This window comes from Corvus hawaiiensis, chromosome 26 (genome assembly GCF_020740725.1).
Source record: "Corvus hawaiiensis isolate bCorHaw1 chromosome 26, bCorHaw1.pri.cur, whole genome shotgun sequence".
In the NCBI taxonomy this organism is placed as follows: Eukaryota; Metazoa; Chordata; class Aves; order Passeriformes; family Corvidae; genus Corvus; species Corvus hawaiiensis.
Genome location: NC_063238.1, coordinates 34,155,753 through 34,183,245, shown reverse-complemented (window position 1 = coordinate 34,183,245; position 27,493 = coordinate 34,155,753). Strand labels below are relative to the sequence as shown.

Genomic DNA, 27,493 nt, shown 5'->3' with positions numbered 1-27,493 from the left:
AAAGCAGTCCACACAACAGCCTCATGCATTTCATTTTGGGCACAGTTTGACCTCTATGCACAACAAAAAGTCAAGAGGTTAGTAAGACAAATCTGGATTTCAGGCAGCAGTAGCACAATGATGCCCCCATATTTTTTTAAGAATAATTTTTATTGTGTTTATTTAATTCAGGGTTTTTTCAACAGCTCTGCCAGTTAAAACTTAGTCCCATAGCTTGAACTGAATGTATCACTAGAGCAACACCCCTTCCTCAGGCAATTACAGGGTGGAAAGTAAATCCAAAGTCAGTTATCAAGATTTTTATCTTCTTAGTTACAAACACCTGGAAATTAGAAATTACAACATAATGGTGGGGCAGTAATAATTTTATGGTTATGTAGGGAGTGAAAATTACACTGTTTTGTGGTCTGCAACTCGGTATGTTCATTCTTAGAGTAGTGCCAAGAGTTCTGTCAAACTCAGAGATCAGTGCTAAAACCCATAAAGATGGGAAACAAATATATTAAGCCTTCAAGCTCTAATCCTAGTGAGTCCTGAGATACCAGACCTGAAATTCACCTTGGCAAGCATGTCCTCACACTCCATAAATCTCTATAGGGAAGCAATCCAAAGTGCAGTGGGAAAATTCTTTCCACCAGTTTCCTTGGGTTTTGGATAGGACTCCAAAAAAACGCAAAACTCAAGGAGAGCTACAGGAAAGCACCCAGAATATCATTTTCCAATGGTAAAAATCATTAATCTGTGACTCCTGAAGTTCCTGAGATACCAGTTTACGTTGAAATCAAAATGCAGGATGGGAGGGAATAGGTACAGGGGTCAAGGGACAGCAAGCAGAACAATATGATTTCAGAACATAATCATGATAGGGGAAGAGCAACACAAATAGTATCAGAGCCCATGACCTTTCCCAGCACCAGTAATCAGAGCAATATTTTAATGGCTGCTATATGTGTGGGGCAATAAAAGCAGACAATTTTGTTGTGTTGCATAAATAAGCAAACTGTTTACTCTCCAACTTTCCTGGTAATTTAAGCGCAAATAACATAAAATTTTAACACTTGAAAAATTACGTGAATAAAAAAACCCAGATTTTAGTAATCTGCAGTGTTACACGGTGCGTGCACAGAAGCTGTAAACCAGAGAACACGTACAGTAAGCATTTTCCAACAATACAGTTCTACGATTAAAGCAAAGGTCTTCTTAGAGTTGCAACACATCCTAAATTGTGAAACAGGAGCAATTTGTTTAAGTGACAAATGAAAACAGCTTACCTAATCCTTTTAGAAGATCCTATCAATTAATAAAATAAATGCAAAAGGTCTTCAAATGAAAAAGCCCACTTTACAAAAAAAAGATGTGATTTTCATGACATTTGTATTCCAACTCAGCAGAAGCTGTGGGAGTCTAAATAAAACTACCAAAGTAATTACACTGGCTTTTTTTCTACACAGATATCAATTTAAATAAGTTTTTAAGAACACTAACATCAGTTTGAGCCGTAAGTGGCAGTTCTATATTTCAGAGCAGTCACATCTTACCATTTAGCATTCAAAGGATCTTTTTTTAAAAATTGGACTTACACTGTTTTTTCATCTCCTTAAGCTGATCCTTAAAATACATATATTTTTCATTCCTTTGTAAATCTGAGTCACTGTTTTTGCTCTCCATTTCAAGGAATTTTTCTTGGGCCAAGTTTTCTAAATCTGGTAAATTTTCTGGTTTTTCTCGTTTTACCTGTAAGGAAGAAGAAATAGAATGTATTCATTATGACACATTTTACTACAAAGCAAAATACATCGAGCAAAAATTCATTAGCATAATCTCAGTTTCTTTTGACTACAGTTAGGCTTCCTGCTCTGAAGCTATAACCTCCAAATAATTATTCATTTCAGTAAAAGTAACTATGAAATGTAGATATTAACTTCTCAGTGTCATTCAGCTCATTTTCTGGGTATTTCTGACACTAATAAAAGGGAAAACTGAACCTTGCAGTGAAATTTCCCTCCGCAAGTGGTGAAGGTAAACATGTTAACAAGAACCAGCATAACACTGAATGTGAATGAAACCAAAGAATACAACTGTGTCCAGAAACTGAGAAGATAACAGAAAATCTGAAATAACTTTTGCTAAGAGTGCTATAAAAACCTCCACACTCTCATCACTTTGGAATCAGGTTTACAGAAGCCTATAATCTACATGCAAGATTAGTGTGATAACACCAGCAAAAACAGTATAGCTAATGTGAAAGGAAACCACCTCAATTTATTTGTGCTGTGTGAACAAGAAGCACTACGCCATACAAGCAGGCAAAAATGCAGTTTCTTGAAAAGCACTTACTTACAGCAATTACATCTGGAAAGATCTGAAAAATAAATACCTAGAAAAGGGAAGTCATCATATAGACAATACTAAGATATTCTAAGAATGCAGAAAGCACTTTGGGAACACCCTAAAAACAATAATTGGAGTTTTCTGCTTCTCAAGGCAACAGTAAATTCTAGGGAAGTGTATCTTTGACGGGTCTTCATAAGAACTAGCTTACAGGTGGTGGGAACTATGGTGTGCAATGAGGATCAGCAACAGCACAAAGTCAGAAAGAAGGTGGACATCTGTCAAATCCTTAATGCTAAGCATTTTCTGAACAAGAAAAAGGCCATTTCTATCCCAAAAATATGTCAAAACATGACAATCGGAAAAAAAGGAGGTAAGCACCATTTCCGCTAAGCCACTCTACCACACACTAAATTCTGCCCCTCACCAGATCATGCTACTATTCATTGTGAAAGACAGGAAAAAAAGGAGCCTACTGAGAAGAAAAACAGTTCACTTCATCAAATCATTTACAGGTTTAAAAGTTTACAGAGACTTTGGCAATCCTACAGAATATATTTTATTTCAGGAGCCAAAGAAATAATAAATGTTCATGTGAAAATGGACTTTGCAGATACATAAAATGCAAAAAAACCTTTACTATCCCTTAAGCAAAGCTAAGTAATCCATAGAACTATTACTTCTTCCAAGAGCAAAGCCAGTTTACCACATTTACTTTAGGCAGATGCAAGTTGTGGCAAGAAGAAAAATAAGAAAAAAACATGCACTGCCAGGTGATAGCATGAAGTTTTCAAAGGCCCCTGGAGATAAAAGATCAACTACCACAACATCCAGCTGTAAATGGGAAAGACTCAGGAATACCTTGGTACCAAAGGAGTACAGTGACTATGAAAGACCAACAGCATGTCATCAGAGATGCTTAGACTGCTGCATAAAGCCAGGCAGGAGTGTAGAGTCCTTATTCTATGAAACCTGACCAAAGGAGCAAAGGAAAACAGAGCATCCTGTGCCCAGTGCAGTGAGGACAATCGTACACACTCAAATGGTTTGCCTGTGCCAGTATCACAGTACACTGCTGCAACAGAAAGCCTATCACAACCCCAACCAGCGTAATTCAGTACTCAGCTGGAGAAGAAACTTGACCATCAAGTGTATGCAAGCACAAGAAGGCAGTTACTAAATCAAAATTCATTTAAAATCCAAGACATGATAAAAAAATGCTTTGATCTGGACCCATGTAGTGCAAACATATTCCTTTCTGCAACATCAGGCTGTTTTTACAGACATTCTCTCTTTAACATAAAAATAGTGTGTAGACACACACAAGAATAGTCCAAATAACAACACACCACTAAGATCTGCCCTCATCACAAATGAGAGTACTAGAATCCATATAGAAGATCCAGCTGTGTATACTAAAAATAACCCTGAAATGCTTCTAAGTTGCTGATTCTGACACAAAGAGTAAAATACATTATGTGAACATTCATCACAGGCAGCGATCAGCAGCAAAGACAATGTCAATAATCTTTTCCTCTCCACAGGGACCACATTACATGATGATGTAAGTTACATCAGGATCTCTTTATCTTTTTCTTGATTCATGGAAGATTTGAGTACAGATATGCATCAACATAGCATCTTCAATCATACCATCAGACTGAGAGGTGAAAAGAAGGGCACAGTCAATGTTAGTTCAAACAGGGGTGCTCTCAACTCCAACTTCCAGAATTAAAAGACTTTACACATATGAGCAGAAAAAAAGGCAGGAACTGTAACTTACAGCGTTATGCTCCCCGAAAGGACACGTTTGAGAAGCTGCATTACATCACTCTGCACTGGTGTCACCTCACCTCAAGCCCTGTGTGCAGTTTTGGGCACCACAATATAAGAAAGACATAAATCTATTAGCTAGCACCCAAAGGGGGGCCACAAATATGGTAAACAGTTTAGAGGAGGAACCGTATGAGAAATGGCCGAGGTCAGCCCAGAGAAGAGGAGACTGAGGGGAGACCCCATTGCAGTGGGCAACTTCCTCACAAGGGGAAGTGGAGGGGCAAGTACCGACCTCTGCTCTTTGGTGACCAGCAGTAGGACCCAAAGGAACAACATGAAGCTTTGTCAGGGGGATTTAGGTTGGATATTAGGAAAAGTTTCCTCACCCAGAGGCTGGCTGGGCACTGGAACAGGCTCCCCAGGGAAGTGGTCACAGCATCAAGCCTGACAGAGTTCAAGAAGTGTTTGAACAATGCTCTCAGACACATGGTCAGCTTCTTGGGGGTGTCCTGTGCAGGGCCAGGAGCTGGGCTCCATTAACCCTGTGGCTCTCTTCTAGCTCAGGATACTCTTGTGATTCTATGATATGCACACAAATAAACTTTGTCTGTGCCACTTTGGAGCTACAAAAATTTGCATGAAGACATCTTACTAACCTCAAGAGAATGCTTATATAAAATCCTCCCTTAGCTACCTACCTGTAATCACACAGCTTGCTGCCACAGGTCTATCAAAGTAAGAGCGAGCCTGCTATTTGCTAAGGGCAACATGAACAATTCCACCAGCTATCAAGAGAAAAAAAAAAGTCATTCACACCAGCTATATTCCCAATAGCCATACATTATTACATTGTGAGGACAGCCCAGCAATGCAGCACATATGACAAAGGCTCAGACAACCATCTAATACAGAAACCTGAAGAGTCAGATGTGAGAGATGGTCAAAGAATGCACTTTCTTGTAGTTTAACTTCTTTAATGTTTACCATTTAAATTCAGTTTCTGTTCACCTCCACATGATTGCTTTCATTAAAATGATTAGTAGAGACACCATTCCTGACCACACTCAATACTTTACCACACATATGCTATTACTGAAATGCCAGATAGACCTTCTGGAAGGTCAGGACATCACAGGTGAATAATAAGGCATGTCTACCTACTGTAATAACAAACAAATACATTTTGCTGTGCACAAGCAATTTCTTTTTGGTGCTGCATACCCTATGCCTTGAAGAGGGTTGAGAATGGTCTAACACAACAACATAAATGAAAACAAATGAAAGAAAATGTCCCATCAGTCCTAGGTCCTCACAATGCAACAGAATTACAACATCTTATACACTGCATCAGCACAACACCTTTACAGGTACATTACAGTTTTCTTTAGTTCTCGCCACCTACCCACTCCTACTCTACAGATTCTTGATGAATGTAGGAATGATGAGATCAGCATAACAAAATGTATGAGGACAACACAAACAGGGTATGGCTATGGGACAAGGCAAAATTATCAGTATTCAGGGCACCAAGTTGGGGTCATGATCCTTTTTGGTCTCAGCAGCATGTCAGATAAATGCTTACCAGCAGACCTGAAGTCACTGGCATGTTCAATTCCTCAGAAAAAGTTACTTCACATGAGAACCATGAAAGACATGTTAAGCAAACAACTGTTCATTTAGCAGCACTGTCAGCCAAAACCAGCATGCTAAGTAACACCTTGCAGTCATTAGTCAATCCATTGAGAGCTACATTGATTTTGAAATGGGGTGGAGGCGTACACACCCTACAAAGCATCCTGGAAATTACATGTAACGATGAACTGGGAGTGTTCAGGACATACGGTGAAAAGAAGTATCAGTCACAACAGCTTGTTTACAGCAATAGAAAAAGCAAAAGCATCTGCTGTGCCATACCAGTAAAGAACCACATGGGTATTTACATGGGAGCTAAGCAGTAAGAACATACATGTTATATATAACATACATATACATACATGATCTACCAGCAGTCCTGATAGCAAAACACATTTGCAAACACTAAACACACAATTGTTCAGAAAAACGTAGCTGTGGTTTAACTACTGAAAGATACATTTACTCACGACCTCACACCATACCACCTGGCCAGAGCGATATGTGCAAAGCGGTTTCTGTGCTGGTCACTTCATGACAGGTCTTCTGCCAATAACTGTCTGTAAGGATACGTCTTCCTCTCATGGATTCTTCCACTGCGAGTGTGTCTATTCTATGCTTAAACTGTTAAAACTATGCCTCTAAAAATCAGGCTTTTTGAAAGGCCAGCTTGCAGAGCCGAAGGGAACAGTAAACACAGGGTATTCTAAAGGACAGTCCAGGGAATTTTTATTTCATCTATTACCATAACCACCAAATCAGAAATAAATTATTCTGTTCCAGACCATTCTCAGATCAAGCAAGGTCAAAGGTATCATAGACTAAAATTGGACCAGTTTGCGGTATTAGTCTCCATACAGTAAGGGATCGGCGTCTAAAAAGTTACTAATTAGCACAACCCTGCATGTTGCACTGCAGCATTTAATAATTGTCCTGCCCAGACCCAAAACACTTCACAAACATTAAAGAATTTAGCCTCAAATACCCATTGTGACATGTAATCTGTATTTTACAAATGGAAAGACTGTGGAATTAAGAGATTAATAACTTGGCCTAAGGTTGCACAAGGAGACTACAGCAGAACCAAGAATATATAAATCCCAGTTCTGTGCTTGGAGCACAAAGCCATCCTTTTACCTTCTCCTTTAGCTGAGGGAAAGTTCAAATTAACATGTGCATTTGGTTCACTCTCTATAAAGAAGCCTGAAACAGCTTGTGGCTGCTTGGCAAACCTTGTGATAAAAGAGCAGTATTTTGCCTGTCACAGAAATGCTCCACTGGTCTTTGCATTGCAGTGGTTCAGCATGTGACACTCCATGGTTATTTTTCAGCCTTTTTGTTCTTCTCTCTCTAGTTCAGAAGTCCTTTAGGCTGCATGTTTTTATCCTGTCACTGTTCTGAGGTACTCTTTCTCAGGGCTATCCTTTATGTCCCCGGTATTTGGGAGTTTGCCAGTACCATCCATTTTATTTCTCAGAAATTTCTTGCCATACCTGAACCATGTTGCAGTTTCTTCATATCTGTGATACAATCTACAAAAGAACTATCTTTTCAAAGAATTCAGAATTCTCACCATAATCTTCCAAACCATGCATTATTTGTTCCCTGTAATTTAATTCCTGCAAAATATGGACTTCTGAAGTTTAATTTATGGATATTACTGACATTTGAGTTTTGTGAGGTATAAAAACATTCCTGCTTACTAATGAACTTTTAAAATACCAAGTCAGCTGACAGGGCAGAATTTCTTCATTTTCCAAATTCTTTGTTGTTTCATTTATGAAAGGGAGGGTGATTAGTCACTCAGTGCTACAAAGCCCAGAGGTATGTAGTTATTTAGGTATTTATATTCTTTTGGGACAGCACAAAAAAGGATATAGTGATGTTTCCACCTAACTCCAAAGTCATAGTAATTTAGACTGTATTTATACTACAGCCATGTGCCTCTCTGCATGTGGTTATGAAACACTGACAGCAGCTGCATCTTTTGAAGAAAAACTTCTTATAGCTCCTGCTGGGACAGAATTTCTTACCCTTATGAATTTGATATTGTAAAGGAACTCAGTCAAGATTTTTCAGACAGCCAATTTCAGGTCCTTCAGGATTAGGTAAGCCAGCCAACTGCATCCTACAAAGACCCAGGTCAGAACCTATGAACCTCACATTTTCTGAACTGGCATCACTTTAAAATGTCTGAACCAGACACAGGCATATCTAAATCTGCTTATTTCAGAGAACAGATGCCAAGAATCAGCTGGCTACAACACTAAATATGGACATTGTCAAAACAGCCCCTCTGAGCATCTTGTATCACAGGGAAAATAACTATTCTTCCTTTATTTATCTCAGCTATGCAACAAAAGCAAACAGAAATGCATGTCACCTTTCCCTCGTTTAACAATTCCGACATCCCATTATTTCATCCTTACCTCACTAAATAATTTATTATTACAAATATGCAGCCTTTCAACACACATATTTATTTTACCTCAGGGTAAGTCAAAGTTTGCTGTGATTATTTATTATAACCAATTTTTTTTTCACTGAGAGGGAAAATAACATGGGAGCTAAGTAAATTTGTGGGTTGAGTCACCCATACACTTGGTGAATCATGTGAGAACCAACTCAAAGTGAGTCACCACTGTAACTGAATCAGGCTGCAAAATTTCAGCTCAACCTAAACAGTCATTTATTATTCTTCAATGGCTGGATTCAAGCCCTTAGCAAATATCAGATCATTTGTTGATGCACAAATAAAAACACTGCATTTGGAAACATCTGCAAGTACAGTCAAAAAGGATATCATCATTCAGCAGCAGGAGCTGCAGTAGTTTGAACACAGCTCAGCTGCAGCCAGGATTGCCTAAGGGCCCACATCTGATTCAGGAGATTCAACACCTCTGTACATCATGGCTGCAGGGCTGGGACTCTGGTTGAGCAACACCTTTGCAGACTATTGTGAAATACCAAGAGAGGCAGACTTGTAAGGGCTGACCCACACTTATGACACATACTGCCTATTAAACCGGGCCAGCACAACAGAAAATCACTGTCAGCATGTTTCAAATATCCCCAAACTCTGCTAGAGTAACAGTGTGAAGGTGAGGCAGGGTTGCCATGGTTCCAAAACAGCACATCAATGCAGTGGTTGTAGCTAGGGTGTCCCCATAATAAAATTTCCTGTACCTTCCACAGTTTCCTTTCCCTACTTTAAACACAGCTGCACATGTTCAACCCTTAAAAAGAAAGCAAGCATGGAGGGACACACACTGCCTCCAGGTGTGTGTCAGAGGGGTGTATCCAAGCGAGCTCTCACAACTCCTGGCACTCAACAGTCATTTCAGTGAGGCTATTAATGGACTTTGGCCACCCTGGCTGCTTTCTGTCTCCTATTTAGAAAGGAACCATATATATAGGGTAGGATTAATGTAAATGAGCACCAGGGGAAGAAACAAAACTGCCTGTGTGCCTGCAAAGTTTAGAGCCTGAACAGCATCTCTTGGCATTCCCATATGTTAGCAAGCAAAATGCTCTACCCTACAAACATTTTAACAGAAAAAAAACCCACCCCTGTTTGTATTTTTCCCAATTACCGACTATGGTAGAGAGAATATGAACATCCTTTTGTTTCTTTCCAAGACCCCTGTGCAATGCTTTTCAAAGTGCAAAAGGGTAAAAATAAGCAACTAAAGGGAATCTTATTGAAATACCAGTATTAAAACTACCTGTTACCAATAATGTAAAAATGGCTCACAAAAACAGCAGTAAATGTGAGGATTAAAGGCGAGGTTTTCCCAAGGTACCAAAGTGAAGAAAGCTCATGGATATTTAGTACCTTAATCCTTTCAGCATTTCTGAAAGCCTGTTGTTTGCTGTAAGGGTTGGACTAAATATTCTTAATGACTTCAACAAAACAGAAGTCTGTCTCCATCTTGTTTTCTGATGTTTTTTTCAGCATATGAAGTATGAATTTGGAAAAGCAAAAACTTCTACAGTATTATGGTTCAAGGCATGGTGAAGGAGCAAGCCTATCTTCTCCTCATACCTAAAAGTTCCACCATAAACAGAGTTTATATGAAAGTTAATTTTGGTGCACTAGAGATACACAGCATCTTGCTCTAAGTAGTTTTGCCTGAGCACAAGGCATGTAACAGCAAAACCAACTTACAACTTTATTCTTATAAAACTGTTGCTTTGTTTTAACAGCGTGTTAGAAACCGTGAGGCAAATGGTGCATCTCTTTTGGCAAGGTTGATTCAGCAAATGCATCAGGCTGTTGAACCAGTTTACCAAGCTGCTGATTAATTTGCATTATTTAGCAAATATATTAACATGGATATTAGAGCTATTTTTCTTTTTTTTAATATCCCACTCAAACTGATGGGAATTTAGACATTGATTTCAGTGGGAGCAGAAGAAGGCCCTAAGGTGATTTCGGATTAACAACCTGTTGACTCTTGTATGGCTCTGCTTGCTTGACTAAGATCACTAAACCCCATGTTTTCTACAGTATGGAAATAAAGGGCTAAATCCAAAAACAAGTACAGTTCAGTGTTATCTTCAAAAGCTCCTACAAAACACTGATTTATGCCAGCTGTGAAGCTTACTCCTGTATAAATACAAAGTGTGACTTATCCTTTGAAAACCTTCATACAGCAATCATTGTTAAAATCTGTTATTTTTCCAGAGGAACGTTTTCCATATTCTTTGGGTATACCTCCAGTGAAAGTCAGGCAGGCTTTTTCAATTTTTAACCCGCTTGGATTTTTTTCATTCATCTGATGAAATTCTTGTCCTTAAAAAGTTCTTCAGCACTGACAGCATTTCTTCTTCATACTCTCCAAAACAGCAATGTGAGTCATGTCATCATTTTTCATTAGGAGTAAATGTAACCTTTACACTTTCAGGAAACAGCAATAAGATATCTTAAGTACAGACTCATGCTTCATTCAAATTGACATTAGTTGAAAAAAACAAATCCTGGAAGAAACTTGCAGCCTAGACTCACCAAATTAATATATCTTTATTAATATACAGATCAGGATGGCAGTAATTCCGTCAGGGTGAGAGCTCCACCTTTAACACAGAACAGTGAATTCAGTGATAGCACAGCGCTGAGCTAAGCATAACAAACAAAAAACCCAACCAGTGAAACTGTACTAAGCTCCCCAATTTCCTTATAAACTGGGAATACCTACCTTACTTATACTGCAGTGGGTACAAACACCTCACTTGTCCCAGTCTGTGCCTGGTGGCAGAATTGCCTTTTATTTTGCACTTTACTGCAAATGCCACAGAGACAAATCTCTCCTTTGACCCTTTCTACATATCACATTCTTCCATCCATATTAGTGATGTTTACTTATCCAGTTTCCTATTGGGACAGCCCTCAAAGGAGTTATTAGCCACTAAATCCCAGGTCCTACTTCCAGTCTTATCCTTCTTGATTTACCAGTTCTGGCTGATAGCTTGTGCCTCTTCCCTTGTCTTGCCAAATGCTACGTGCTCTCCTAGTACATGCTCAAGTGATTCTTTTGCCTTGCACTGCACACTCTGAAACAGTAATATACCCTTTTTGCAACACAGGTGTCACAGGATATCTCAGTTCCCTAACTTTCACAGGTTCCCTGCAGGCTGACAGAGAAGGATGTTTTCAACTGCAATTCTTTTCCTCCTCTTTGCTTATAGGTCCCATCTTCGTTAGTAATGCAGTTTCAGCAAAGCTTCAGAAAAAGAATTGGATCAGAAAACGAGCATTTCAACTTAGCCTTTGCTCCTAGTATGCTAGATGAAGTTGCTGCTCCTCTGTAGTTACCAGTTTTTGCAAAGATAACATGCTCTGTGACAGCCTGGATTAATCTTGTTTACATTACCACCTTATGCATCCTTCCCATTGACCTTCCAAAATCCTTGGAGTCTATCCACACCTTTCCTGTTATCTATCACAGCATCAAGAGGCTGGTTCTTGCCATCAGATAACTGATGATGCCAGTCTCTGTCACTCTACCTGTTTGATTTTCAAAACAAACATATTTTCACTCTCTCTCTCTCTCTCTCCTGGTCCTACTGCTGTGAGAAAGCTCCTAACATACATTTGGGAATATATCTTTAAATCCTTCTTCAAAATCCTTGTTTTACACCATTTTCCTTTATTATGATGCCAACAAATGCTTTCACAACTGTCTGATTGTTTCTGTGCCAGCTGTGTGTCCTGCACAACTCAGACCAACTTCCTGATTCCAGTGCATCCCTTTTGTACAGAGCCTTACAAAACTGGGTCCTCAGAACTCTGACAAAACCTGAGCAGCTTTTTTGTTACAGGTCATTACATTAGCACTTGCATCTTAGTTCAAAACCACCTTGCTCCATACTCTCCACAATAAAGGAAACCTGAAGAACTGTGAACAGTGTAAGAAACTGCAATTAAGCACAATCCTAGCAATAGCAATACCTAACTGTAAAGTGGACTGGATTAAATCTAGTAGCTGACTCTAGAATAGGAAGCACACAAGAAGAGATTTTAAAAATTCAGGAATATTTGGTTTGCAACTCTATTGCAATTCATACACTATGCCTTTTTAAAAAGCTAAATGCAAATTATCAATGCAGGTTTAAAATTATGACTAGAAATTAAATCATATTCCAACTCTTCAGCATGTATAGACTCCCCCATTACACACGAGCCCTTGATTTTATTGTTGGAAGTAATTAAAATGCAACTTTAATTTTTAAATAGTTCATATTTAAAATAAAATTTTCTGTAAATGAGACTGTGTGACTGCAGTAGCAATTTACTCATGTCTTCAAAATATGACAGCAGGGTGAGAAGAAACAGGAAAAAAAGAGAGTCGTCATCTGCAGTTCTAAGGCTGAAGGAGTCTGCATGGCAATAGGAAAAACAGGTGCACGAATCAGAACAACTAAGTGGAGTACTCTTCAGATACACTGTTAAAGTGCTGTTTGTAAAAGCAAAATAAATTAAAAAGCTTAGCCTCGAATTTATATACCCTTTTCTTAATATTGATTTGGCTGACAAGAAAAGGTGTTAAGAGTAGAAATCTTATTTGTCTCTCCAAGAACTTACACAGGAAGCCTCACCACTATGAGTTTGGACATAATACTGAAAAAAAAATCAGTACTTTTTTGACTATCAAAAACATTCTCATTATGCTGTCTGATAATCACAGAAATTTTATGCTGTCCATGATTAGAAACTGTCATTTACCACAGGATTTAAAAGCATAAAAAAGTAATTGTCTTCTAAACTTATCACTCTGTGCCTGCAGGTATTTCCTTTCTGTTATTTTTAAACTCAATAAATAGATTTTTTTTCTTATTCCTCAGTTTCTGCAACACTATCACAGTTGTCCCCCAAGTTCTTTCAGGCTGCTAGCATAAGCCCTATGCCAGCCAACCTCTCCTGCCATTTGAACTTCTCCCTACATCTTCCTTAATTTATAACCCTCTCATATTTAGGTTTTGAACTCATTCTTCTGCTTTCTCATATAAGTTCGGTTTCCCAATTTAGCTTCTTCTGAAGCTCATCTCATCACCATACATCACAATTTTTAGTACTGCACTTTCCTTCTTATAACCCTTATCAAACTTGCTTCTCCTTCATTTCTCTGACTCACTGTATATCACATGCTAAACTGATTCCTTATTACTAGCCCTAATTATGGGATGCCTCCATTCATCCTTTTATATATTACATTCTCACTGAACACCTGTTGAGTCACTGGCAAAAGGTTTAGGGAGCAGATGCAGATGCAGGTTGCCTCCCCTGCACACAGGGGCTAGCAGTCTTGAAGGAACAGCAAGTTCCACTGACCTCTTCATGGGGTCTTGTAGTGCTTTCTTTCCCAAGTGCACCCACTGGTACATAGGATTATTTTGCCCTGAGTGCTTCTGTTGCAGTTTCCTCACTGTTGGTGACCTCCTTAACTTCACCTCATTATGAAGTGAAAATACACCATTCAAAGTGGAACAGTATAACTCAGTGTAAGTAATTAACCTTGTAATTGCACCTCACACTTCAACAGGGATCTTCCTTATGAGTACATGTCACAACAAAATACTTGATTTGATTCTACTCAGTAGTTATTCGCAATCAGATAAAATTTCAGCTACATCTCAGCCAATCACCTTTTATTTTGATCAGTTCCTGTAGTTTAACTATTATCAATTCCTATCATAGAATCATTACATTTGGAAAAGACCTCTGAGATCATCAAGTCCAACTCCTGACAATCACCACCATGTCAACTAGACCATGGCACTAAGTGCCACATCCAGTCATTTCTTGAACTCTCCCAGGGATGGTGACTCCATTGCCTCCTTGGGCAGCCCATTCCAACGCTTAACCACCCTTTCAGTGAAGAGATTCTTCCTGATATCCAACCTGAACCTCCCCTGGCACAGTCTGTAGCCTTTTTCTCTCATCTAATCACTGGTTTCCTGGGACAAGAGGCTGACCCCCACCTGGCTACAACCTCCTTTCAGGGAGTTGTAGAGAGTGATAAGGTTCCCCCCGAGCCTCCTTTTCTCCAGGCTAAACACCTCCAGCTCCCTCAGACACTCATCATACGACTGACTCTCTAGATCCTTCACCAGCTCCATTGTCCTTCTCTGGACTCGCTCCAGCACCTCAATGTCCTTCCTGAATGGAGGGACCTAGAACTGGACACAGTACTTGAGGTGCGGCCTCACCAGTGCAGGGGGACAATCCCATTCCCCTTAGTTTTTGTCTTCTGCTGTGCCATATAGAGTCATTATAGTATTTCTTGCTTCGTGAATTTCTCTTCTTCCCCAACCTCAGCAGCCCATTTCCTTGTTCACGAGATTTTAGTTTTGACTGGAGACACAGATCATCTCTGAAAAATATAAGGCAGTTGATATATGACCTTGTTTGTCAAGTTCATGACAGAATCCCTGTGATGAGCAATGAGGAATCTCATCTTGTTATATAAAATACTACATGCAAAAGAACCCAAGAAGAACAGGACAAACAACTCCCTGAGGAAGTTATGGATTGCAATCAGTAAACAAATGGATCATTAACTGGTCATTGTTTTGCATGGCAAAGTAAGACATGCCTACTGCAATGCTGGGTAACAAATCTGCAGAGGAAAAAAAAGAACACCCTATTCACTGGCAGAAGAAAAAAAAAAACCTCTTTTGCAGAATCACTAACTCAAAATGGAATAATTAAACTCCCACTTCAGAAGCTGACACTTTGAAGTGGAACTGCAGATCTCTATTTGCATATTAGGAATGCTTGTGTCGATTTCCATGCTCCATCTGGGCAAGAGATTGCAGATGAGGATGACAAGGCTCTGAATTAGGACAAATTAAATGGATGAGGACTCATGAAATCCTGTAGAGATAATTATCAGTCTCAAGATGATGTAATTAGTATATTAGCATGGTTTCCTCCTTTAGCAATAAATACATTTTAACAATATGTAATGTCTTTATGTCTGCTATTTAATATGTCAGCCTTGCTTAAAATCCTTTGCATCCTTCTGTTTGGTCTGTCCGCACTATTGTAACTCCCTACTCTGTCGCAGACAACTAGATACACAAAAAGACTAAGTTGTAGCAAAGATGCAAATTGTAGCACTGAAGCTTTAGAGATCTGGCTATCCAAAGTAATCCCCTCCTTAAATGAGACTTTCAGACCTTGTATAAAAAGGATGGAGAAAGCCAGTGTAAAAAACCAGGAATCACAAGAGCCAGCTATCGAAGCAAACTGTCTAAGAGACAGGAAGTTCTATTCCTCTAATGGCAATGGGTGCCTCCTCCACAAACCCTTTCCTTTAGTTAGTTGCTTAAGTCAAGCAAATCCTGCCTCATAAACAATGATGAGAGAAATCCACATACTATCAGATTTAATATCTCAGTGGTTAAAACAGTCATCAGTAAGGTGAGTGACCCGTTTTCAAATCTCTGCTCATCCCATATTAGTTGTCCTAGCCCATAGGCTATTGGGTATTCAGGAGTAAGACATCTCAATCTCTCCTGTTTGAAGTTGTTCCACTTTGTATAACTAATTAAAAGATAATTGCAGCAAGTATTTGAACCTGACTCTCCCACATCCCAGGTTATTGCCTAACCATTCAGCTGTGGATTCAGTTTCTCATTTTGTTTCTTATATCATGTAAGCACTTTGGAAAATTCTGCTCTCTGTATTTTACATACAAATGTTTACAGAGCAGAAAGTTATTTTCATTTCAGAATTACCACTACAAATATCTCCCATTCTTCTCCTGTACAGTCCCAGCTCTCTTGCTCAGTGGTGAAAACTAGGTGGTTTGTTTTTGTTTGGTGGTGGTGGGTGTTCTTTTTCAAACCCTTTCTCACCATACAACCCTGTTGTGCAAGTACAAAACCAACTTTTTCTGTGGTTCTTAGCTTTGATTCTTTGCTTGAAGAAGGCAATGAGAAGCCCCAAGCAGTATTCATAGATAGCAGAATAAAAGGATATTGGTATTTCACAATGATTGATGATTGCTCCCTGGAGTCTAAAATATGGTATGGGCTGCAGCAAGCACATGACGTGATGAGTAGCTCTCTGCCCTAAAGAGCTCATAGGGTAAATGATGGACCTGGCACACAAGCAAAGACACAGTATCAACCACACATAGGGAGAAACACAGATACAAATCCAGCATAATGATACACAAGTGAAAGCTTGCAAGGTGTTTCAAAGTAAGGAGAGCCTGGCAAAACAGGGACCTGTTCGAGGAATATAAGGGCATTGTGAGCTGGTAAGAGAAAGACATCAGACTAGGGAAAAAGTACTTCAAGAAGGAGTGCACAAGACAAAGTAATTCAAGGAAGGCTGAGGCTGTTCAACTTGTCTACACAAGCAAGACGGGTACAGTTATGCCAGTATAAAACTTGCAGATCCTTTTATTTTATTTCAGCTTACATGTCCTCTGTAAGAATTTAAAAAAACAAAATAAAGGAAAACCCTACCATTAAAAACAAACAAACAAACAAAAAAAAAAAAAAAAAAACAACCCAAAAACAAAACAAAAAAAAACAACAAACCAAGACTGCAGAGAACACTGATATAACTATTTTAATTCTGTTACTGGCAAAACCTCCCCTAGAAACAAAGCCTGAGTTTCAAAATGTGAAGTAACTATAGTCTGAGATGAGGGAAAATTTTAGAAATGTTGGGTGAACACCGAGTTAGGAAAAACTAAGAGTGCAACACCGGTATTGTGAAATGTTAAATGCAACAACATTACACAGCAAGTAGATGAAGAACAGATCTGAGAAAAAAAAAAAAACAAAAAAGCCAACAAAATTCTGGCTGTGCAAGGACATGCTGGCTCATTTATGGCTTCCCAAAATATTTCTGCGATACAGCATCCTGTTAGTTTTCAGCTCATAGGAGTTCTTCCCCTTAGCAGAGGCTTGTGGTGATACAGGCACAAACTCCTAGAACAAAATGTTAGTCTTTTACAATATTTAACTTTTGTAGAGATTTAAACATTTAAATATGTCATTACAAAATTAAATGACTCAGTATAGATGTAATTCAGATGTACGAAAATGTATTAGTCATTCAATGAAAGAGGCACTGAGGTTTTACTAAAAATACTTTACAGAACAAAATAACAACAACTTTACTGAATGGTTGTTGTGAAAAGCACATAAAACTAAATCCTGTGTATATCACCCTAATTTGCCTATCCTGAAACTAGGACTGCTAGTTCTTGACCTGAAGCAGCATGGCAAACTCACATCCATCTTCCAACACCTGTTCTGAACAGCAGAGTAAGAGGAAGCAATGTTAGATGTGATCCCAAGGCAAACAAACTGGGGAGGTGTTACAGTGGGGATTACTGTAACACACATATCAAACAAGGCGGCCCGTGGAAAAGAAATATATATAGGCTGATTCTTGATAGATGTTTCAGAGAGATGTTTATTTCTCCAGCTGCATGGCCGGGGCTCTGCTGAGGAACTGCTCAATCCCGGGACCCGAGGGTCCTTGCCCGCGCAGGGGAACACAAAACAACCAATGGGGAATGAGGCTGACCAGGGGCAGGGAAACCCCGTGTCTCCCCCCCAGGGCCCCTCTCCCAGGCAGGGGGAGGAGACCCCGATATTTCACCCATTTTATTTTAATAAAAGGAGATTTAAAACTTAACATTGAAAACAAATGGATAAAAATAACAAGAACAGTTTTAAAACGAAACAAGCCACCCTCCTGAGTCTTTAAATGTCCAAACAGATTCTCTGGAACATCTTAAGGCTGACAGAAGGGAGACCGGACTCTCTGAGCATGCTTTGTGGGGAAACTGAGGCAGGAGAGGGTTTAATTTCTTCCCTCCCCCTTTTCATCCCCCCCTCAGCATCGGAGAGGAGTTGTAGGGAAAGGGAATTGTATAGGGAAGCCATGGGGTGAAAAACGGATTAGGAATAAACTGGGGATGGGGTGAACTTAGGAAAGGGTTCATATTGGGCATAGGGTAAAAGGGTAAAGTAGGTTGTGGGTAGGGAAGCTGCTGGGATGGATATTGTTTATAATTTTGTGCATAACGGCTGCCTTTGACTGGAATATCCCCAGGCCCAGTAACATTCGCTGCTTGTAAACCCTTCTTTCCTTGCACTATATCAAATTGCACAACTTCCCCATCTCCTACACCTTGCAGGTAATTTTTAGAGTTACTCCTTTTAATGGCAGTTCTATGGATGAATAAATTTTCCCCCGTATCATCTCGTGTTATAAATCCATAGTTGTTTTTGACATTGTACCATTTCACAGTTCCTGTGATTTTAGTTGCTACAACTTCTCCTATCATGTGCTTGCGTGTTTGTTGTGGCTGTGTGTCCCGAGAGGCTGCTGCCTCGCCGACTCCAATGTCTCGGTCAGGCCCTCGCATTGCAGCTGCTCCGCGCTGCTCCGGCGCGTGTCTGGGCTCTGGGTGGCCCTGCGTTGCCATCGCTGCCGGCCCCGCGCCCTGTGAGCGGTTCTGCTCTGCCAACTCCACGCTGCTTTGAGAGCGGCCTCGTTTCGGCTCGGCACTGCGGGGCTTCTCATGTCACTATGGAAGCCACCGCTTCTCGCTCTACAAGGCTCTCCGAGCCGTGTGCTCAGAGCGGGCTTCCACGCCGACCCCCAGTTCCTGGCTGCTCATGGGGCCGCCTCTCTGCTGCACATGGCCCACGGCACCTGCGGCACCTGCGGCGTCACTCCCTCACTCACGGTCGAGCAGCAGGGGACCCCAAGACAGTGATGGGGTCTGCGATAAGGCGCAGGCTCCCAAGGGGGTCGGGCTCATCCAGCGCAGGCACCTCCGCTGGCACAGCTGCAGTCACGCGCTCCTGGGATGGCGGCCACGCGGTCTTGGCCACAGGATTACAGCCATCCTCTGCTCTAGGGGTAATGAGACCATACAAATGCTCCTGAAGAGCTTCACTGATTACAAGGGATCCACGGAGAGGTTCTATCACTAGTGCATGTTCTGTTTGATCCTTTATCTCACACAAGATCTCAGACCAAAAACACCCATGACTAGTTCCAGGAGGATCAATATCAAAAAGTAAGTCTCGAGAAATATAAAAGAAATTTTTGAAAAGCCAGTTAAAAAATGTTTTAGATCTCCCGGAACAAATACTTTCTTGTTTTGTTGTTCAAGAATTCCTTTAACTTCTAGATACATTTCTTTCTGTGGTTCAGAGAGCCGCATTTCCCATGATTCTTCCATAGTCCAGAGAGAATATCCAAACCAAGGTGAGAAGAGAGAGATCTAGAGTGGTTTTTACTCACAAATTTTCTGTTCTTAGGGATTGGTGTTCGCTCTGCTCACAATAGCCACCATTTGTTACAGTGGGGATGCTGCAACATGTGTATCAGACAATGAGGCCCGTGGAAAAGAAATATATATATAGACCGATTCTTGGTAGATGTTTCAGAGATGTTTACTTCTCCAGCCGCATGGCCGGGGCTCTGCTGAGGAACTGCTCAATCCCGGGACCCGAGGGTCCTTGCCCGCGCAGGGGAACACAAAACAACCAATGGGGAACGAGGGCGACCAGGGGCAGGGAAACCCCATGTCTCGCCCCCAGGGCCCCTCTCCCAGGGCTACATGGCAGGGGGGACAAACCCCAACAGGAGTCAACAAGGAAAGGCACCTGCTGGACCTCCTCTTGTGAATAGAGAAAGACTTGTGGGTGATGTCACAGTTGAAGGCTATCATGGGCACGGGGATCAGGAAATGACACAGTGACAAAGGATAAAGAAAAGGCAGAGATATTTCATAACTTCTTTGCTTCAGTCTTTAATAGTCAGACTGTTTTTTCTCAGGGTACCGAGCTCCCTGAGCTGGAAGACAGGGAAAGTGAGCACGACGAAACCCCCATAATCCAAGGGCAATTGGTCAGTGACCTGCTACAGCACTTAGACAAACACAAGTCCATGGGGCCAGATGGGATCCACCAAAGAGTAGTGGGGGAGCTGGTGCAAGAGCTGACCAAGCCACTCTCCATCATTTATCACCAGTCCTGGCTCAACAGGGAGGTCTCAGTTGACTGGAAGGGAATCAATGTAACACCCATCTACAAGAAGGGCACGAAGGAGGATGTGGGGAGCTACAGGCTTGTCAGCCTAACTTCAGTGCCAGAGAAGGTTACAGAGTAGATCACCTTGAGTGCCATCACATGGCACATACAGGATAACCAGGGGATCAGGCCCAGCCAACATGGGTTTGTGGTGAATGGAGCTAAATTCAGCTGGCAGCTGCTCACCAGTGGTGTTCTCCAGCGCTTGGTATTGGGGCCAGTCCCATTTAATATCTTTATCTATGATACGGGTGAGGGAATCAAGGGCACCCTCAGTCAGTTTGCAAATGAATGTTGACACTGAGATACTGGTCCATGTCCAAAGAAGGGCAACAAAGCAGCTGGTGGAGCTGGGGGTGTTTAGCCTGCAGAAAAGAAGGCTCAGGGGGGACCTTATTGCTCTCTACAATTCCCTGCAAGGAGGTTGTAGCCAGAAGGGAGTTGCTCTCTTCTCCCAAGTGGCAGAACAAGACGAAACAGCCTAAAGTTGCACAAGGAAAGGTTTAGATTGGATATTAGGAAAAGTTTCTTCCCCAAAAATGTTATCAAGCATTGGAACAGGCCGCCCAGGGAAGTGGTTGAGTCAGTATTCCTGGAGGTATTTAAAAGACATGTCGATGCGGTACACATGAGTTAGCGGTGTAGTTCGCAGTGTGAGGTTTATGATTGGACTCCAAGCTCTTAAAGGTATTTTCCAACCTTAATGATTCTATGATTCTATCCTATGGTTCCAAGACGAAAGGTATGACTGAAGGACCAAGAAGCAGATAAAAACTTGCATTGTTTGGAAGCTGGAATTCCATGACTTCAGGTAACAGGAATATAGGTCTGTTTTATCTTCTAGCTGTGCCTAGCTAAGAGTTTCAGAAACAGTTAGGGTGTTTGGTGATAAAATTCTGAGTGGGTATCTCAAGGCTATGGATTAGTATCAGTACTAAAGAAAGCACTGGTGTTAGTGGATTATGATGCTTCCCATGTGAAGCAGAAGAATCCATCCCTATTATCCATGTGAGTCTGCTGCTTGCCCAGAACCTAGATCACTGATGCTGCAGACAAATTGCCAACATTTACCCTGCCCTCCAAACTCTATCTCTTGCTGCCATCCCCTGTGGGACAGAAGTAACACAGCCAAGGGAAACCTTGAGCAGCTCAAATGGAAGAGAGAGTTCAGAGCAAACATGAGATGGCAGAAATCCCAGTGGTGGTCTCCTCAACCCTTGTAGTCAATGGAGAGAGCTGGATAGAAGATATAACCAGCACACTGATGCCTGTCTGCACAGCTGCGGTCACCAGCAAGACTTTGGTTTCTTTGCCTACAATGCCCCATTCAATGCAGATGGACTGTTAAGAAGACATTAAAGCCACCTGACAAAAATAGCTCTGTGAAGAGATTACAATTCTAGTGAGGATGACTTTAAACTAAATTCACTGAACAATGGGGCCTTCACCCAGAGGTAAAGAAAGGAAGGATAAAAGTTTGTGTAAGAAAAGGCCACATGGGAAAGTTACGCATTTCTGCTTGGAGGGAGGGCATGTGCAGGCTAACCTTGGGTGTCTGCAGACTAACACACAGAGCTTGGCCTACAAACAAGAAGAATTAGAAATTTATGCACAGTCAGAGTGTTCTGATCTCATCAGGATCACAAAGATTAAATGGGATAGGATCCGTTACTGGAACAGTGTCATGGAGGCTGTTCAAGGAGAACATGCAGTGGAGAAGAACGGCAGTTGTACTTTCTTACAAAGCATCTCCTTGTCTATGCTGAGGTCCAGTGTGAAACCAGAGGCTTATCTGATAGGACACTTCTGGTCAAAAGCAAAGGCAAAAGAAACATGAGCCATGCAGCAGCCTGGGCCTGTCACACACCATCTGTTCAAGGGGACGATGAAGTGGATAATGATGTATACAAACTACCAAAAACAACCCAGTTACCAGACTTAGTCCTCATTAGGGCCACATGGCATTGTGCAAGCAATACAGGGTGTTTCTAGGCTGCATCGGTGATAACTTTTTAATGCAAATGCTAGAGAGAACAAACAAAGGTAATATCCTATGTGACCTGTGTACACAAACATGGAAGAAAAGTGGCAAATGTGGTCACAGATAGTAGCTTGGGAGCAGTGACCACAAGCTGGTTGTATTCAGGATCCAGAAGACAGGGAAGGTAAGAAGAAGAAATAGGACTAAGGATTTTATGCAAATGGCCTTTGCATTATACAGGAGATGGCTCAGCAGAATCTCCCAGGATGTTGAAGCAAAAGGTGCCAGCTTAGCTGGTAAATTTTTGTAGGAAACTTATTGCCAACTGAGGAATTAATAATAATCCTATTTTACAAGAAGATTGGTATTTAAGTAGAAGATTCACTGACTAAGCAAGGAGGTTATTAATGAACTGTAATGCAAAAGGACAGCATACAGCAAACAAAAAAAAGAGTACAAAAGCACTACTTTGGCATTTAGGAACAATATTGAGAAAACCAAAGCACATTTAGAATGAAAACAAGTGATGAATGTAAATAGCAGCAAGACATAGTTGTGTAAATTCGGAGGAAATGTGAGAATGTTACTGAATGGAGGAGACAACCTAGTGGTTGTGCAGATGGAAAAGGTTGAAGTACCTAATACATTTTTGCCTCCATCTTCACAGGCAAAGATTACTCCTAGATTTGCAGATGTACCAGGATGGTTTGAGAAGACACAGTTTAGGGACAAGTTAGGAATGAGTTAGAAATGCTAATGTATTCAAATATATGAGGACAGACACAATTAATCTGTAAGTGCTGAAAGAGTCAGCTGATGTGTCACTAGACTGACTGTTACCTCCAAAAAAACATGATCATTGAGGCAGATGCCTGAAAACTGGAGAAAGGCTAGGACTGTGTCTGGCTTTAGAAAAGGCATAAGAAAGGCAACTGCAGGGCACTTAGCCTAACCCCAACCCCTGGAAGGATTACATACCACATCCTTTTGGAATCCACCTCCAAACAAGCAGAGAACAAAAAGGTAATCAGCCACAATCAGCATGGACTCACAAAGGGCAGTTAATGCTTGATGAAACTGATAATTGCTTTCTGTGATGAACTGACCTGAAATGCAGATGTGGGGCGAGTGGTGGATGTAATCAAATGGTCTTTTGGGTAGAGTGAAAATTACTGGGCCAGCCAGCTCAGAGGGTAATGCTCACAGCAAACACCAGTTTGCCATCCAGCTGGTAGCCTGTACCAAGAGATATATTGTAGCGCTGAACAACAGAGATGAGTATGTTCAATATCCTCACCAAAGGCCTGGATGATGAAACCAAATGCACTCTCAGCAATCTTCTAGACATAACCAACCCAGTGGCGTTTGACACATCAAGCAGTAGATATTTAATCAAGAAGGACCTTGAGGAAAATCAGAACTGGTAGAGCCAAGTTCAAGAAGAAGAGTTCTACAGCTTCTCTAGGGGCAGGACAATCCCAGGCATCAGTAGATGCTAGGAACTGACTGTCCTTGTAGCAGCTCTGCCATGGTAGATGCCAAGTGAAATTTCAGGAAACGTTTTCACTGCTAATTAGCAAATTGGATACGGCTAGATTTGGAGCAGCGTGGCCAGCAGGACAACAAAAGTTACTCTTCCCCTCTATGAAGCACTGATTAGGCAATAGCTGAAATACTGCATCCCATATCAGATTCCCCAGCTCAAGAGGCATGTGTAGAAACCCAAGCCTGGGAAGGGGCCATGGGCTCATGACTGACAGAAGCTGAAGCAGCTGGGTTTTTGCAGACCCATAAACGTGAGGCTAAGAGAGGCAAAAAACTATTTGAAGAGTTACAAAAATGGTGGAGCCAAGCTTTTCTCAAGTAATGAAAACACACATCAAATTTTGGGGTTTTTTTCTGACAGTGCTATCAACTTAATGCTTTCTTTTTTAAGAAATAAAACATGCTTTGTTGTCTCTTATCCAGTATCTCCAATAATAAGCAGCCCACAATCACAACTTAGTTGACCATTTATTTATCCCAGTTGGACCACATATCTGTTCTATGACACTGGTGATGGGGATATAAAAGACATTTTTATATTCACCAATCCACAAATCTCAAGAACTGATCTCAAAACTTTCAGATTCTGATCTACCAAAATAGTTAAAAAACCTACATTGTATTTTACCTAATTATCCAGGAAAACATTTTATCCCATTTGGTGTAGTTGAGATCAAAGCAGGTACTTCAGCTGAAATTTCAAGTTTATAGGAAGGGGTCCCAGCAAGTACTCACCCAGAGCTGTAGTTCACCTCCTCTCACCAGTACCACAAGATTTGTTATTTAGAACAAGTTATTAAGTTTTTTGGGGGCATTAAGGGAGAAAACTGACTGCAAAACAAGGATATAGCCAAAGATTCCTCCCTTTTTTGGTCCAAGTGGGTGTAGCTCTGCAAACTTCAAGTTGGATTTTATCTGCTAGTACCTAATTATTAAATGGTTTATGTGGTTTTGTATTATATGGATTTGAAGCAGGCTTTCAGATTAAGAATTTTTCAATTATATAACAATGCCCAGAGCAGGAGCTGTTCATTTACTTACTTTTTTAAATCATCAAATATATGAGTAAGAACAAAGAGAGAAATTATTAGATATCCTAAAAACTTTCCAAATACTAAAATTATGGAGGTGAAAGGTAGTTTTTAGATAGAATGATATTCCAAAATAGGGTTGAAACAGAAGATAAATGTCATTTATTTAAAGCTCCGTAACCATTCAAGATAAATTTCAGGGTGCAGTAGTGCTTGTGGAGACTGGGTTTTCTATGCAGTTTATTTTCTGCTCCTTTCAGATATGGTACCTCAGATTAAAGACCCATCCAGCATATTCTCTTCTCTTTAACAGTGGCAGAAGCAAAAGGCTGGAGTAGGAATTTAATGAGCACCAAACAGAAAGATCTCTCCCTGTTTTTCACCATATACTTTCCCTATTACTAACAATTTGCAGTTTAGGGATTTACCAAGACAGTGACTGTATTTGAATCTTTGCATTTAACAGCTGTCAAGGATTTCTTCTTCTATTAATTTGTCTAGTACCTTTTTGAACTCATTAATGATTCTGGTCTCCATAACATCCTGTGGCAACTAATTCCACAATGTAATTATTTGCTGTGTAAAAAGTTACTTCCTTTTGTTGATTTAAAACCTGCTGCTGGATAATTTCATTAAATGGATCTTTATGTGACACATGGTGAACAAACACTTCTGTTCCATCCATGACTACACACGGCTATTAAAGTCACCTCTCACCCAAATTAACTGACAGTTTCTCCTTGAGCAGAAGCCACACCTGTGATCCTGTATAGGTGCTTTTTGCTTTAGCTGGATTTTTCCCTTACCATAAAACAATCTCTTCCTATTAAAAATTTACCAGGTAGATAACTGCTCAAATGAACTGGTATAAGGGGCTTGGGTCTGAGTTTTGTGGGGCTTGGAAATGGCCAAGTGTAAACTCATGCTGAGCTGTAACAACCATTACAACTACAGTGACCTATGCTGTGCACATAAACCTGGTTGATGGGATTTGTCTGATACTTGTTTATAAGCCTGACTGACGAAGGTGGCCAGGCATCTGCAAACCCTGATAGATTAAGGAGGATGACTCATTAAACTCAGGTCTAATTAGTTCATAGAGGGTTGGTAGAGACACACATAATGGCCAGATTCTCCCAAGACAGTGTCCAATGGTATTTCCATTTGCTCTGTCAGATTATATCTGCCTAGAGATACAATGTACTGCTGTCAGTGAGAGAAAAGGCAACACTGCTGAGCCTTCTCCCAAGGGCAAGTGACCAACCAACAACAGCCAACTCCGAGTTAGGCCAAAAGAAGGCAAGAAAGGGATTCCAAAGCCTAAGCAGGATGTAAGAGTTTGGGAAGCAAGAGAAAAGGCAGAGAAGCTGCCCACCAGCACTCCATGGAGCGGAGATGGTGGTGAGGGCTATGGCTCATCATTAGTGGAATTTAGCAGAGCACAGTGGGGAAAGGTGGGGTTGTTTTGTGAGGACTAAGGGCATACAGCGGGGTTGTTAATAGCTGCTCCAGAATCTCCCTCTTTCAACAGACAGTTTTACTGAAATGGACCAAACTGCCTCTAGCGCAGCCCAGCTTTTACCCGTATTCCTTGATCACCTCCAACTAAGCATAAAAATATCCATGGAGAAACATTTCATTTACAGCCCACACTTTCTATTACAACAATTATCACAACCCACAAAACCACACCCTGTAAGTTTTCCCTACCAGAGTTGCCATCTTCCCAGCAACTCTTGTAAACTCACCATTGCATCCAAGCCCTTGCTATCCAATCGTCTCCCCACAAAACAGACTGCAGGGGAAAAAACAGCATCATAACAGCTTTGAGCAGTGGATAAGTACCCAGTCGAACAAACACTGTGAATCGTTCACACAGAAGCAGTGGCAGTGCAGTGAGGCACTAACGTTTGAAGAGTGCCAGAAGAGTAAAGACTAGCAACATCACTGAGCTTTTAATTTCTCTGGTTTTGTAGAATTTATCTGGTGTAGTATGTGTGAATACATGTTAACATGGGAACTTCACACTTTGCAAGGAAGCTTGAAGTGCATCTGATGTACATATTTTCTTAAGTGTTTTATAGTATTTTTCATTCACTGTCAGTGTAAACACAAAAGTCTAAGGACAAAAGAAATACTTCAGCTTGTTAAATCAGCTTGCTCAGGGTATGCACTTAGCTCAGATAAATAAGATGAGAAATTAGCTCAACTTGCCAATCTTTATTATCAAGCACACTGTTTGTAACTCACAGTAGGTTATCAACAATGGGGCCACTTTTGGGAGACAGTGTGACATCTGGTATTGATTTCTGGCAGGATTTAGGTATTTTTTGAAACCTCCTCTTCAAATTGGAAAGATAATAAATAAAATGCATACATACTACTAGGCAGATTTTTTTTTTTTATTTCATTAGGCACTAAAATGGGCATAGTTACATACTGCAGCACATCACAAACACAAAGAAGCCATGCTGCTACTTTTAAATCAAAGCACTACCTTCCCTCAACAGGAGCAATATGAAATGTGAGAGAGAAAAACTATTTGACATTTTCAGCACAGGTTGAGCATGTGTTAAAAATAATGAGAAACCCATTATTCGATTTAATGAAATAAATG

General features: G+C 40.7%; 1 protein-coding gene across 1 annotated transcript in view; it reads right to left on the bottom strand.

The window, feature by feature from the left end:
* NSMCE2 (NSE2 (MMS21) homolog, SMC5-SMC6 complex SUMO ligase) overlaps positions 1 to 27,493 on the bottom strand; it is a 131,800-nt gene that overhangs the window by 66,661 nt on the left and 37,646 nt on the right. The window contains exon 4 of the mRNA XM_048286897.1: positions 1,581 to 1,734. Within this exon, the coding sequence (XP_048142854.1) occupies positions 1,581 to 1,734 (154 nt within the window). The remainder of the gene's footprint in view (positions 1 to 1,580; positions 1,735 to 27,493) is intronic.